The sequence below is a fragment of the Aegilops tauschii genome, chromosome 5, assembly GCF_002575655.3.
Source record: "Aegilops tauschii subsp. strangulata cultivar AL8/78 chromosome 5, Aet v6.0, whole genome shotgun sequence".
Classification (NCBI taxonomy): Eukaryota; Viridiplantae; Streptophyta; class Magnoliopsida; order Poales; family Poaceae; genus Aegilops; species Aegilops tauschii.
The window spans coordinates 225,780,912-225,795,702 of NC_053039.3; the positions used below are offsets into that span (position 1 = coordinate 225,780,912).

The 14,791-nt window shown below is 43.7% G+C and overlaps 1 protein-coding gene across 2 annotated transcripts; it reads left to right on the forward strand.

The window, feature by feature from the left end:
• Positions 1-315: 315 nt before the first annotated feature.
• Positions 316-10,595, forward strand: LOC109763364 (uncharacterized). Of its 2 annotated transcripts, XM_020322205.4 has the most exons (7): positions 317-868; positions 5,840-5,922; positions 6,947-7,058; positions 7,145-8,746; positions 8,832-9,044; positions 9,130-9,254; positions 9,495-10,595. In XM_020322205.4, exons 4-7 carry the CDS (start codon positions 7,413-7,415, stop codon positions 10,361-10,363), a joined length of 2,541 nt encoding a protein of 846 aa, XP_020177794.3. In that variant the 5' UTR covers positions 317-868; positions 5,840-5,922; positions 6,947-7,058; positions 7,145-7,412; the 3' UTR covers positions 10,364-10,595. The 2 variants fall into 2 exon arrangements, with proteins under 2 accessions (XP_045084773.2, XP_020177794.3); XM_045228838.2 differs by lacking the exon at positions 6,947-7,058 and having other exon boundaries at positions 316-868.
• The last annotated feature ends 4,196 nt before the right edge of the window (positions 10,596-14,791 follow it).

The following is a 14,791-nucleotide window of genomic DNA, read 5'->3' on the forward strand; positions in this document are numbered from 1 at the left end:
TTAACGTTCACCCACACACGGTCGTGTGGGCTGACTCCTGGTACAACCGGCCAGTCATGTGGTCGGGTATACATGGTGAGTATGGCCGTTAACCGAATCGTGATTCATAAACCCAACACGATCACCGTCAAAATCGGGATCCAACCACATTTTACGCGCCCGATCTCGTCTATCGCCGTGGTTTACGTGGACGGTTTCCTTCCGTGCCTTAACCTACGTGAAGGCGTTATAAGCCCCTATAAATACGAAGGCATTGTCACGCAGCTTTCGTTAATCATCCTCGCACTGCTCCGTCCCAGAAAGGAAGCCATTATTGCTCCGTTCACCTGCTGCTGCGCACGCCGCCTCTCCCTCCCCCGCTCCCAGCCTGCAACCTTGGGTTCACCAGCACAAGTACAACCGGAGAGAAGCGGGGTTTCGCCTCCAAAATCTCTCGGCGATTAAAAGAAGTTCTTGAGGTCGTCTATTATACTTGCTTTAATCGCACTGCTCCGTCCCAGGAAGGAAGCCATTATTGCTCCGTTCACCTGCTGCTGCGCACGCCGCCTCTCCCTCCCCCGCTCCCAGCCTGCAACCTTGGGTTCACCAGCACAAGTACAACCGGAGAGAAGCGGGGTTTCGCCTCCAAAATCTCTCGGCGATTAAAAGAAGTTCTTGAGGTCGATGTGACCCCGTTTCCATCTTTGGAGGTTTCGTGGAGAGGATGGGTTTTGCGCGGGGAATGTGCTGGATGGATTCTCGAGGTCTCTGTTGAATCCAGTTTCTTGGAGATTTGGGAGGTTTGATTTCGTCCGAGCTCAGGACGCCCAAGCCATTGTGCTTGTGTCCCGGGGAGATTATTTGGAGCGGCGGAAGGTGGTGCGACATGGTACGTGCTCTTATCTCATCTCTTCTTCTCATGTAGTTTTTTCTTCTTCTTTTGTTTCGTGCTGTGGCCAAAGCCAGAGCCAGATTCGTTAGTAATCTAAAACAGGGATATGTTTTTTCTGGTCGATTGTGCGTAGAGATATTGGCTTATTGTCGACTTGGGCATTGTTGCGGTGGACGCAGATCCCATTCGGCCCAGTGCAAGGCCAATCTGTTTAAGGGCCTCTTTGGATTGCAGGAAATTGAAAACTTAAGAATGAGAAAAGCACAAAATTGAGATGCCTTGTACAATGCTAGGTGCTTAGGGAGGCCCTTAAACAATGTTGGGTGCTTATGCACCAGTACTTAGGGCTTGTACAATGCTAGGTGCTTAGAAAACAAACAAAGTTTATCTTAAGCACCGGTGCCTATTTCTACATGAGAGATGCCTAATTAAGCGTCTACCCTCTACAAATAAGCACCATGCTTAAAGAAACTAATGTTTATTTCTCTAAGCACTTCCCCTAAGCGCCTTGCATTGTACAAGGCTTATTAGGAGAGACAATCCTTGCGCCTCAAATAAAAATTTGACTTACGTTAAGTAGACATGTTAGAACTGTATGGGAAAAGGGGTGGTTACTTTGGCAAGCACCAGGACAGGACCGAAGCAAACTCAAGCACTCGCTTCATTCTCCAAGCACCGGCTTATCTTGATGTGCACAAAAATAACCTGGATATTTTTATTTTGGCAGCTGTCTAGGCACCTGCACTGTACAGGACCTTACTATGAATTCCTATAGGATTTCAAAATACTGAAACAAGGCATTCATTTGTTGCTGTCTCTTTGTGGGTTGGGCCTCTCCACCTCTTCAAGGCCATGTAGATACCAACAAGTATCAGGATGTTGATGATTTTTTCCCCTTTTGCCAGTATGTAGCATGATATCCGACCAACTGACCGGTCACACTCAGATCGGATATCGTATGGTAACTAGTATGTTTTCCCATTCGAATAGATAGTTTTATAGATGTTTTTCAAGAGGTCTCATTGGAATTTGATAAATTGAGTTTATCCCGATATGGTTATGAAGAATACATATAGTTTGTTCCTTTTCCTGTTATGCTTGGCATTTTCTCAATCCAAACCTAGAATATAGGCAAACAATATATCTGTTACAACTGGAGAAGGTTATAATATTTTTGCGAGATACTCGTTTTGCCGAGATACTTCTACGCTCACCAATGCACTAGGCGGTGGTTCTATGCTCACCAATGCACTAGGTGGTGGCCAAACTGAGCACCTTTGGTCCCAGGTGAATGTTATAGAACGAAGGCTCAAGACGAGCTCGACTTTGAATTAACAAAGTTCTCAACCGGCCAGGAATTATGACGACCATCATCTTACAAGGAAAAGAAAACGACAAATACAAAGCGCTACCAAAAAGCTTACAAGCACAAGGAACAAGAAACAACCAACGAAATGAAAAATGAAAGACCTGCTTGATGTCGGCCATGCCACTTGAGAAACTCCGTCCCCGATGGGAGGCGATCACGCAGAAGCTGCCACATGAAGATCTTGATCTACACTGAGGGCCGCTTTCCACAAAGATGTAGTCCACGCAAGAGTATGCACATGACATAGGGCGCTATATGTTGAGCCAACAGAGAAGAACCCCAAAGGGGTCAAATGCCAACATATGGCGTCCAGATGGTCCAGAAGCATCGGCGGGAGGGCCGCCCGAAGGCAGGCCAAGCAACAGTTTCCTCAGGGCCAAATGTTCGTCGTAACGAGACATTCCAATTCCCATTTTTAGTGTCTGAGGAAACCAACATCATCGGGTCCACGTAGAAGAGGGTGTCATCTCCATTTCCTATAGAAACGAAAAGCCAGTTGAATCTCATGCTTGATCGACTGAATATACCTCCAGAACTAAGACCCTTCCCTATGTTCACATGTTCACAAGAAGAGGGCCGCACTATAGATACTAAATTTTAATAAGCTGCAACCACAAGCCCCCTCCCCCCCCCCAACCTCCATGATCCGCCACACCCATCCTCGCATAAGGGCCACATTCATGCGGTGGCGGGACGCGAGAGTACCTAGACCCCCAGGTCCTTGTGCAAGCAGATGTGTGCCCACTTGACCATATGGTATTTGTGGCGCCCATCCGCCGCCTGCCAAAAGAAGCGCAATAGATCCTTGTCGAAGGAGTTATGCACACCTTCCGGCACATTATACAAACCCATCATTATACATGGGGAGGCTAGAGACACGAGTCAATAAGCATGGATTTACTCCCTTTGGACGCAACCCGTCCCACAAGCAGGTCAAAATCCTTGACAAGGATCCTTGAGCCAAAAAGCGGCATCTCCAAGTACGCAATGGGGAAGAGGATAACTTGTAGTTAAGGTTGTTCGCAATCCGCTGCTGATCGGCGGACCAATACCCCATCAACACAATCTCACTCTTATCAAAATTGATCTTAAGGCCGCACATGACCTCAGAGCAGAGGAGAAGGGATTTGAAGATGATGGTATCAAGTTCTGACCCCTCTACCATGATCATGGTGTCATCTACATATTGGAGGTGGGTCACACCACCTTCAAGAATAATGTGCCCAACCACACCCAGAATGTGGCATGCCATCCTAGGCTTATCCAGGATGGCTGGAAGGGCATCAACTACAATGTTGAAGAGGAGGAGGGGGGATAGGCCCCCCTGCCTCACCCCGCAAGAAGACATAAATAGGGGCCCACCTCCCTTTTGATGTTAAGTGTTGTGCTACCGCTCATGATCAACTGCATGATCCAACAACACTAATGGTCATTGAACCACCTCCACTCCAAGACTAGGCGGAGGAAGGACCAGTCAAGGCGATCGTATGCCTTTTGGAAGTTGAGATTAAGGAATACGCCTTTCTGGCACTCCATATGAACAATTTCATGAAGAGCCAAAATCCCATCATGTATAGGACACCCCTTCAGAAAAGCGAACCGGCGTTCCACCACGGGGGAAAACTGCGTCGCACACACCTTACATACGATTCGTTGAAGAACATTCATCACTGTGATTGCCTGATCGGCCCAAAGTGTCGGATATCTGTCGCCCCAACTATTTTGGGGATCAGGGTAATGACACCAAATTTCAAGCGGGACATGACCAATGTCCCAATATAAAATTGGTGGAACATTATCATAATCATCGGCCGGAGTTGCGCCCAGAACTTCTGAAAGAAGGAGATCGAGAGGCCATCTGGCCTGGGGGCTGAATTAGCCTTCATCTCAGCAATTGTTCGACCAACCTCCTCTGGCGAGTTTGGCAGAGTAAGTTCTGCATTCTCATTCGCTAAGGTCTTGGCCTCTACCGGCTAGCAGTCAGCAGCCAAAGAAACCCTGGATCGTGGCTCTGCCATGAAGAGCTCCTTATAGAAGGAGTAAATGTGAGTAGCAATAGCTCATGCTTCCTCCAATAGGGCATAACCATCCCATAAACAAGGAATGGAGCACCTCCACCGCCTCCTATTTGCAATGGCATGAAAATATGGAGCTATTTTATTTGGTATAAAACTTTGTTTTAGAATCTTGGGGATTTACGGTTGCAGATTGGTTGATTGTTGTTATATATGGTTTACGGTATGTCTGTTTTGTATGATACTCTCTCCGTTCCAAAATATAGCGCGCCCGTGCTTCCCGAGGTTCAACTTTGACCATAAATTTAACCAACAAGACCGACTGCGGCGGGAGCAAAAATTATATAATTGAAAACTTCTTTTGAATACGAATTCACTGGTATAATTTTTGCTCCTCCCGCAGTCGGTCTCGTTGGTTAAATTTATGGTCAAAGTTGAAGCGCGGAAACAGAGGAAGCACTATATTTTGGAACGGAGGGAGTATATGACAACATACTTGTATTCTAGTGATTTTGATCAACTTCATATATTTGTAATCAGCAGTTGAGCACCATCCATGCTCAAATCCAAATCAACTATTGTAGCCTCAGTAGCTACTCTATGCTACATGCATCAAATTTGTCCTGTAAACATTGGTTGCATTTTTTGTACACTCTTAATTGTTGCTCTATCCGTTCACATTCACTTGTCATATGGATCTGATAGCCGGTAGGGCTAGCCAGCTCTTCAACATACTCTTGACTGTTAGTCCCTCATTTCATGTTCGCTTTACACTTTTGACCATGTGATTTGGTCACAAATACATGCCACCTCACCTTTCACAAAGTCACATTTCACAAGTTACACTTATCCACCCCCACCCACTCCACGATACATTTTGTAGGCCCATGGCATATGTTTTACTACCTCCTTTTTGGTTTATTAGGCTTGCGTGTATCCCTAGATTAACAATTTGACCAAAATAATACAATTTATATATCACAAAAAAAAATATATCATTAGAAACTTCCAAGTGGTATATTTTCTAGTGGTATAAAATTGGGATATATTGCTGGTATTATATTGGTTAAATTGTTAATCTAGGGATACGCGCAGGCCTACTAAACTGAAAAGGGGGTAGTAGTTATGAAGGGCATTTTGGTGATTTTGCACGAAACCTGATGATCATAGTTCTGCCTAAGTCAAATGTGACAACTATTTTTGAAAGGATAAGGTAATTAATTTAGTTTCTACAGATATTTACAAGTAAGGAAACAATGTACATTAAGTTTTTCTTAGACAATATGTCTATCATGTGTTCGATCAGAATAGCATTAAAAAAAGAAGTGTTGGGTCACAATCTATACTCGTAAGTTTGAATATAAGGTCATTACATGTTAGTACGCACGCCTAATATTTGAAACTATTGAAATGTATAATGTGGCAACCAACTATGTGTAGGATTGCCTACGAGCGAGCCTGCTAATGCCAAAATACCAATTCCCTACCTCTGCCTGTGAAGGAACGTGATTTAAAGCACAGAATAATTTCCCTTGCAACATATTAAAGTGTATAACCTCCCTAACATTTTTTATCACCATGCAGGCTGTTGTATGTGAAATCTGTGGAGATGTTGGTTATGGACATCTTTTGCTATCTTGCGATCACTGCAAGTGTGCCATGCACCAGTATGATTTTTTATCCACTATAATTATTTTCTTCTAAATACAGCATGCAGCAATTTAGCATAGATGCTTCGTTGATAGCTGTTTGTATAAAGACTTAGTAGTCAGCTCAATGTAAGAAAAGTCTTATGATAATTCCAGACCTGTCCTGTGTATTAAAATGCTTTTTCTGTAAGATGTTTAATACTTCCTCCATTCATAAATATAAGACGTTTTAATATTTTTGTGAATCGGATGTATATAGACACATTTTAGTGTGTTTGTTCACTCATTTCAGTCTGTATGTAGTCCGTATTGAAATATCTAAAACATCTTATATTTGTGAAAGGAGGGAGTACATGCATAATAATTTTTGTCAGAAAAGGAATACTAAAATGTATACATCCAGGAAGTGATGTAGTGTGCTAATGCTTTGCACTGAAACATGTTGGCAAATAATGGTGTACAATTTGAAGCAACACTATAATCATTGGGAGTCTAAAGTGCTAAAACTAATCAATGTAGGAATCAAACTTTTCCATGAAGGGAACTAATAGCACATCACATGCCTTTACCTTTAATAAGGCTAAAATATGTTTTGCACTGTTTATTTTCCGGAGCATATAGTTAATATGTGCTGTCACTTCTTAGTATTAATTTACCTATGATGACATAATTATGTAGCAATCTCTGAATAGTGACTCTGTGGACAGATACTTCAAGTTCTTTTTGTACGTTTCCTGGATGCATAATACATGGACGATTGCGGAACTTCTACCTCCTCACATATGAATGTTTCTTAGACCATGCAACTCATGTCTGCTTCTGTTGATTTCTGGACAATATATTATCATGGTGCTATGTTTTCAATAGCTGCTGCAACAAATTAGTTAGATTGTTGAAACATTTGCAAAATAGGTGGCTGCATTCATAGCTTGCTCATCTGTTCGCCACTTGTCCCGTAAAAGTTTTGGCTGCACTCATGGTGGAAGTGTAAATCAATACTCAATCAAATCTATTTTATTTATTGACGTTATGCTTGTTACAGGACAAACCCAATAAGTTTTAATGTTCTCATGGGAACTTATTATTGATCACATCAGATGCCATACATGTCATACATCTGATGTCATACATTGATTACAGGACAAACCCAATAAGTTCTGTTACTATGCTTCTTATCTTTTTGTTGGTTTCCCCAAAAGTGCTACTTGCTCTTTGCTTATTGTGAGTAATCATTTTGTAGATACTGTCTGGCCAAGGTTCTTTTTGATGGATCATTAGTAGAACGCTGGTTCTGTGATGAATGCCTGCCAAAGCGTGGTGAAGTTACTTATGAGGGATTTTTGCAGAAGGCGCCAAAACATACTCGTTCTGGTTCTGCAGTACGCCGGGCAAGTACCATAAGTGTGAGGTCAACAAGGGAAGCAGGGCCATGTAGAAACCATAAGAGTAAGTCAGAGAAGTCTAAAAGTAAATCTCGAAGAAAGAAATGTTTGTCAAGCAAGAATTCTATGCTAAGGAAGCACAAACAAAAGGGGTCAGATATGCAACCAATGGGTAACAAGACCATTACACGAGATTGCAATGCTCCCAATATTTATTGTGATAGTGAGAAGGAACTTCATTCCTGTGAAGTCATGTCCATTGAAACATCCAAGGCCGGCAAAGCGGAGAATCAGCAGATTGACCATGGACATTGTGTTCATACATTAAACAATGATTGTGTTGCAAATTGCTTGCCCGCAAGGGTAAAACAAATCAATCTCCAAAACCCATTGGATGAATTTGAACCTCCTCTAGGTGATGCAAGGCAATTGAACCCCTCAAAGGACAGTGACTGCCTGTCGCCAGGGAACGTTGGAATTGAAAATCCAAAGGGTCATGTTACACCAGTCATAGCACGGGGAAATCAGAGTGTACCCAATATTTCTTGTGATAGTGGGAAGGCACTTAATTCTTGTGAAGTCATGACCATTGAAACATCCAAGGCCGGCAAAGAGGAGAGTCAGCAGATTGGCCATGGACATTGTGTTCATACATTAAACAATGATTGTGTTGCAAATTGCTTGCCAGCAAGGGTAAAACAAATCAATCTCCAAAACCCATTGGATGAATTTGAACCTCCTCTAGGTGATGCAAGGCAATTGAACCCCTCAAAGGACAGTGACTGCCTGTCGCCAGGGAATGTTGAAATTGAAAATCAAAAGGGTCATGTTACACCAGTCGTAGCACGGGGAAATCAGAGTGTACCATCAACACTACTGGATCAGGTGGATTCAGGTTCCTTCCCAGGAACCAATTTGAAAGAAATCGTTCTTCTGGAGGACAGTGATACATCAGCGGAACTTTTTTATACTGTTGAGAATTGTGTTAAGGACAATCAAGGGAAGCAAACACAGCTCATTATACTGGACGATGATGAAGAAGAGGCTGCGGATGTGCAGTCAGAAGATTATAATCATCGGTCGCTTGAGTGTGATGGACCACTGAACAAGCGTAGAATAGGCATGGAAGATTGTGTCGAACAAGCTGTACAGACTGGTGATTTGAATGGTCAAAATCTCAATGCTGTACACCTAGATATTTTGATTCCTGAATCTTGTGAGATTACTCAGCCTGTGAAGAAACGGAGGAGAAATATAGAGGAGAATGAAGATAACAAAGATGAAGAGGTTTTAATAGGTACCAGTAATCGTAAATGTGCTCTTGATGATGCTTCAAAGTTGACATCAGAAACTTTAGTTGCAACGGATCCTGTTCTCGGATCCAGAATGGCATTTGATTCAGAGTTTGCCAATCAGCAATGTTCTATGTACTCACAACCCACTGATGAACCTATCTGGAGGTCTGCTTTTCCTCAACAATCATAGTTATATTATTATTGTGAGAAATACTGATGTCTCCCCATTCTTCTGTTTTCATGTCAACAGTGGAATACTTAAGATAAACAACGAAGTATATATCTCGTTGACTGCACACCTGTCGACCACAGCTTGTGGGTTCGTGCGGGAATTGTCAAGGTCGTTGCGACCAGTAGTTAAAGTAATCAAGCTCCCTCAGTTGGAAGCCTGGCCACAGAGTTGGAGGACTTCAAGACCTACTGATGGCGACATTGCATTGTATTTCTTCCCGCCCAGTGCGAGGTGTGTAATGTGTTTACCTTTATGATTCTCCGCATCTTTTCTTCAGCTCATTGTGATACTAAAGGTCCCATGTCCTCATCTCTAGCCCAAATGAAGAATCGGATGGTCCAGTGGAGGAAATCATTGATAGTGGTGCTGTCTTACAAGCTGTTATTGGTGTCGCTGAGCTGCTAATCTTCCCCTCCACAATGTTGCCAGCGCAATATCATTGTACGTGTCCAACTGGAGATTAATTTTCTTATTTCTGCATTGTCTTCATATGCTACACATGGCATGCCATTCCACATAGTCAACATGCTTAAATTGAGATTGAACACGGTTATGTGGTTATTATCAATCTTCTTACTTAGAGGTCTATTCTTGAGCCAACAAAATAATGATTGGATAAGCTTTGCTTTGCATCATAGACCATGGCTTTACCAGTCATTGATCAAACTGTGTTATGTACAGTGTGCCAGGGCAAACGCTACCTGTGGGGGATGTTCAAGCGTAGGGAAGATGAGTCCGACAAAGATCATCTAGTTGAACAACAATATGATTCAGCATGTGCCAAAGAAGGGGAGATACAAGAACACATTTTTATGGACCGGCAATATGAAGTACAATGTGAGTCACCAGATCATGAAACTTCCGCTGTGAAGCATGTCGTGCATGTTGAGAATCAAATGCTGGTGGAGCAGAACTGTGGAGGGCAAGAGGCGACGATGAGTGCTACGATGGGCCTTCACTCACCTGGCAACAATCCGTCATCCGCAGAGCCGAACCCACCAAAGGCTAGATCAAACTGTTTCACACAGCCAAGAGCTGACAGTAAACCAGATATGCCTGAAGAAGTGGACCACCAAGATGAGAAAAACTTCACCAAGCCATCAGCTGACCCTGCGGGACCTGCTGCAGCCACTCCCAGTTCAATCGATTCTACCGAGTGTGGGGCAGCGCCTCCCATGACCCAATTGTTTGGATTTGTCACGGCTCGGACACCAAGAGCGCAGAAGCTCATCCAGGAGATGGTCAGCGAAGGTGCGCTGTTATTTTCGGTGGCTGAAGAGATAGCGACTGGCGGATCTGCAGTAGGCAGTAATACTGGAGCACAAGTACATCTGGCACCTGACAGTGCGTCTCCGCCTATGCAGGAGCGCTGCCAGCCCATCGGATTCGTTCCACTGGATGATGATGTGGCTTCTGAAGCCTGCCTGGAACTGTTCCCAGTTCGGCAGGGGCATATTGGATGGACTCCTAGGGTAGAAACTAGCAAGGAGGTAGATCTTGACCTGAGCCTTAGTGCGCGTTCCCGAGCATCGTGTGGGTCAATCCTGTAATATTTGCTGCCGAGGCTCCTTACGAACCTGGCCGGGTACAATTTTGCTGAGAATTGCAATGGATTGCCGTCTACCAAGCCGGCAATCTTTTCTCTGTTATTTCCAGTGCATTCGTTTGCAATGTTGCTGGCCATGCTTTTTCTTGTAGTGAGTACTTTTTTGTACTAATAATAACCTTAATAGCTAAGCTATTAAACTGATGTGTTGTTTCAAAATATTTATTTAACCTTAATAGCTAAACTGATGTGTTGTTTCAAAATATTTATTTAACCTTAATAGCTAAACTGATGTGTTGTTTCAAAATGTTTATTTAACCTTAATAGCTAAACTGATGTGTTGTTGACGATGTCGTCTCCTAGTAATTTGGCGTTCAAATAATGGTCTGGAGAGTGAGTTGGCTTTTTGATAATGGTCTAGTCGTGGTTTTAGTTCATATACTTAATTTGTGTCCAACAACCATGTCAAGACCATCTATGGAACCCTAACTTTCATCAATACTTCATCTTTACTCGCAATATCTAGATTGCAAATCATAGTTACTTGTTTTTCAATTGCTTGCATGAATTAGACTTCATGGCCAAGTTGATCGTGCTTCGGCAATGGTCAATAACCTTTCGAAATTGATTTAGCGACTGCTAAGGCGCGGTGTCTTTGCACGTTATAGTTGAATGGTCAAAGTCTACTCCACCCAAACCAATAGAGACCTCTCACTGAAAGATCGGGACATCGTTGTGCCTATTAGTCGGCTCTTCTGAGCATGTTACCGGAATTGTCTTGGGTTGTTTGTTGATATGAAGTCGAAATTGTGACGGTGTGATCTGGGTAGCAAGTGGTATGTTCGATGATCTTCCACGACGTCGGGGTTGTATAATTCTCCTTCGTAGCTCGCCGTCTGAACCGGATCTGCGTTGTTGCCGACACGTGTGGCTAATTCCTTGTCATGGGCCTTCGTGTTGCTTCTCATGGCCTTTCCAGTGCTGGTTCCATCCATGGCTATTTTCGGTGAAGCCGAAGTCACTTGCTCCAGGAGAAGTGATGACGATGATTCAATATGAAACCTCGACGGGTTTTCTTCGCAATAGTGTGTGGTGTATCTTGAGTATGCCCCGTTAGCGAGTTGTGGTGGCTTTCCGTAAATTAATTAGGCAACTTTCTTCTTCTTAATGAATGGACGAGCTAAATCATGTGCCTCCATTTCAGGAAAAAAACATGTGAATCTAAGAGGCCCTTAGAGCATCAACAACCGGACCCCTCAAACCCTCCCCAAGCGCCCAGCGGGCAGCATGGTCACTGCCCGGTCACAAAATTGCCACCCAACTAGACCCCCCAAAACCAGCCCAAACGTCCAGGTTGTCTGGCACCCTCAAACTCAACCCATATGTGGGGTAGATTTGTGGATGCTTGGACGCGTCCGCCATGTTGTATTCGACGGGTCGGACCTAATTCAAATATGCTCCAAATTGACCAAGTCCACCAAATCGACAGCCCTGCACCCGCGTCCAACTCGCCGCCCTCCTTCACACCTGCTTCTCGTTCACGCTGCGATCTGATTCTGCCGTCCTAGATGTTTATGTTCACAAGTGGCTGGCCGGAACCAAAGTGGGACTAGAGTCCATAGCTATGTAAGTTTGACATGCTTCACATTATCATCATTTGTATATTGTCATCATTTGTATTGCTAGCTCCCTTCGTTGCGTTGTCTTGAGTGATTCTTGTTTGCTAGCTGGGGTTGGCGGCCACTTTGTACAACCAAACTGAGGACAAGCCATTCACTTTGTCCCATTGTTGGTTGAAATTGAATGGGAACTAAAGTGGCAACTCACCCTTGATGAGCTTAAAAACCCACCAAGAAGTTGAAGACAAATGATGGCTCAAGCTCCCAACAATCTATTGGATTGGATGACGATGATGAGCAAAGTGAAGGAGCTGACGGGCAAGCGACCATGCCAAAGAGGAACTGACATGTGATGGGAAACAAGTGGGGGAAGCAGAGGGACGTGCGTGACGCCGCGGCAAGCAAAGTGTTCGCCACATGGACAGACATTTTTTCCGTTCAAGGAGGAAAAGGAGGAGAGGTGCCTGCTCTTCTTGTATGTACAAAGGGAGGGGATGTGATAGGGCCGTAGGTGTCCTGTCTTTCGATGAGATATTAATTATCATTTTTGGTGGAAGTCAACTTTGACGATCCGACTAGGAACGTGCGAAGATGTCGCGCCTTAACAATCGCTAAACCAACTCCGAAAGATTATTGATCACGCCGAGCACGATCAACCTGACCACGAGGATCTATTTCCCGCAGGCAAACGAAGAACAAGTAAGAAACTGAGATTGCAATATGGATACTGCGGATTTAAAAGGTAAGCTTTATTGATCGAAGTGGGGTTCTGTGACGTCTTGGTCTGGTCGTTGAACACAAACGGAAGACGCGAGTTGCAGCTTTGGCGGTTTTGAATCTAAAAAAACCCAAGTCTAAATGACGCGTTAAGGGCTATATTTATAGTGAAAAAGAGAGGGCATTTCGTCCCCCCCCCCCCCGCAAGGTGGGACTAAAACACCTCCCGAGTTGTTTCCCCTATAATATGGACTCTAAAAATAGCCTACGGAAAGGTATTTCAAAATTACATGGCTTGGCCCAAAAATAAAGTGGCGGGACACCTATAATAAACTATGGATGAAATTTATGAAAGACCATCTTGTATTTTTCATCCAAGTCCTTGGATGTCATCATGGTTGCTTCAAACTGTTGAAATCTCCACTAGTAACTATGTTGTTATTCCCTTCGCGCAGCTTCATCTCCATACTTGATCATTCCCCAATGTTCATCCTTCTTGTCCATGCTAGGCCCTTCATTCGTAAGCAAAATAAATGTGTCCAATTTAGGCAGCATAATATTCTCAATTTCTCATGAACACTAGAATCATTACCAAAAACGAAAGTATCCGATAATTCAATTGGCGTGCGCGGGTACTAGTAATTGGTCTAATATGTGTAGCAGCAGGGGTTGTGGGTGTAACAGTGGTAGTGATGTCCTCATCGGGATGTTGTTCGACCAGGAGAGGGTGAAAAAGAAGTTAATCATTGAGAGGAAGAAGATAGATCTAGAGAAGATGAGAAATATGTAAAATGAGAACTTGAAAAGAAGAAGACAATACAATAATTGAGTTCCACGAAGAGAGGTTGAAGCTTGCAAAGGACACGGAGGATTCGAGAATCATGTTAGATGCTAGTGTCTTGGATGAAGAAAGCAAGTGGCTCCACATGAAAGAGATCAACACGTGCAAAGTGAGAGGCAGATGATTCATTCTTGTATCGCCTGAATTGTTGAATTTTATTATGGCATGTGTTGAATTATGATTTATTTTGCTTTGTCAAATTGATGACATATGATGAGCGTGCATTACTTTGCATGAATATGAGGATTTAGATATGAGGGCATCTCCAACAGTTTGTATGTTAGCTTGTTGATAAAATATGTCATATCATCAACCAACACCTTAACATACAACATTTTTTTAGACTATCAGGAGGGCAAAACACCCCCCCCCCCCGGTTCCATTTTTCATTCAAAACAAAACCAGAGCAGAATCTGTTACACGACTTTTAAGTTCTACCAGATTAAGGAACTAGAAAACTGGCGAGCCAACGGCCCCAAGGTGCAAATTATTACAGAGACACAACTCCTTACAATCTAAAAAGAAACGAAGGCTCACTCCGGAGCCTGTTTTACTACCCCCACTCCAACCATGAACAGAGACGAAGTTCTAAACCCCCAGCATCATCCCATTGCTGTTCATCAGCGCCTCCAGCTCCATTGCTTTGTGGTACTCGCCACTCTTGATTCTCTTGATTGCTTGGATCGGAGACAGCGGCAGCTCCAGCGGAGTGATGGGACTGAGCGCAGGCATGGTCTTGAAGTTCCTCCCAGGGCTCCTAGGAGGCGAACAACGCCCTTGTGATAGCTTACCAGAGCCCTCTCCTCCCATTCCCAGCGACATTTCTGTGAGTGCACCTTGGCTCAGGACACCCTCAGTGTCCATGCCTTCAGTCACCCCATTGTCAGCAGGGAAGGGGAAGTGAGTATTGACGCTATCTTCTGCAAGACAAGTTTCAGACTTTCCAGATGGGAGTCCTTGAAAAGGATCATCCACTTCTTGAGAGTTAGATGGATCTGCCACCAAATTTGTTTAAGGTTAGACCACATTACATTATTGAAAATCATGGAATTTCTGTACTTCCAAATGCACCACATTACATAGGCACATACTGAATTCAAAACTAAGTGTTTCTTTTGCGCTGGCCAATATCTGGCAACTGACAAGTAAGTAGTACCTAATTCACAAGAAAAAACATTAGAGATGCCCGACCAGAGCTGTTTAGCAACCACACAGTGGAAAAACAGATGATCAACAGTTTCATGCTCATTGCAAA

Bases quoted from the DNA above. Each gene is read 5' to 3' on its own strand.
- LOC109763364 (XM_045228838.2), top strand. The intron at 5,923-7,144 runs GTATGATTTTTT...ATCATTTTGTAG, and splicing joins TGCAAGTGTGCCATGCACCA to ATACTGTCTGGCCAAGGTTC. The intron at 9,255-9,494 runs GTACGTGTCCAA...TGTTATGTACAG, and splicing joins GTTGCCAGCGCAATATCATT to TGTGCCAGGGCAAACGCTAC.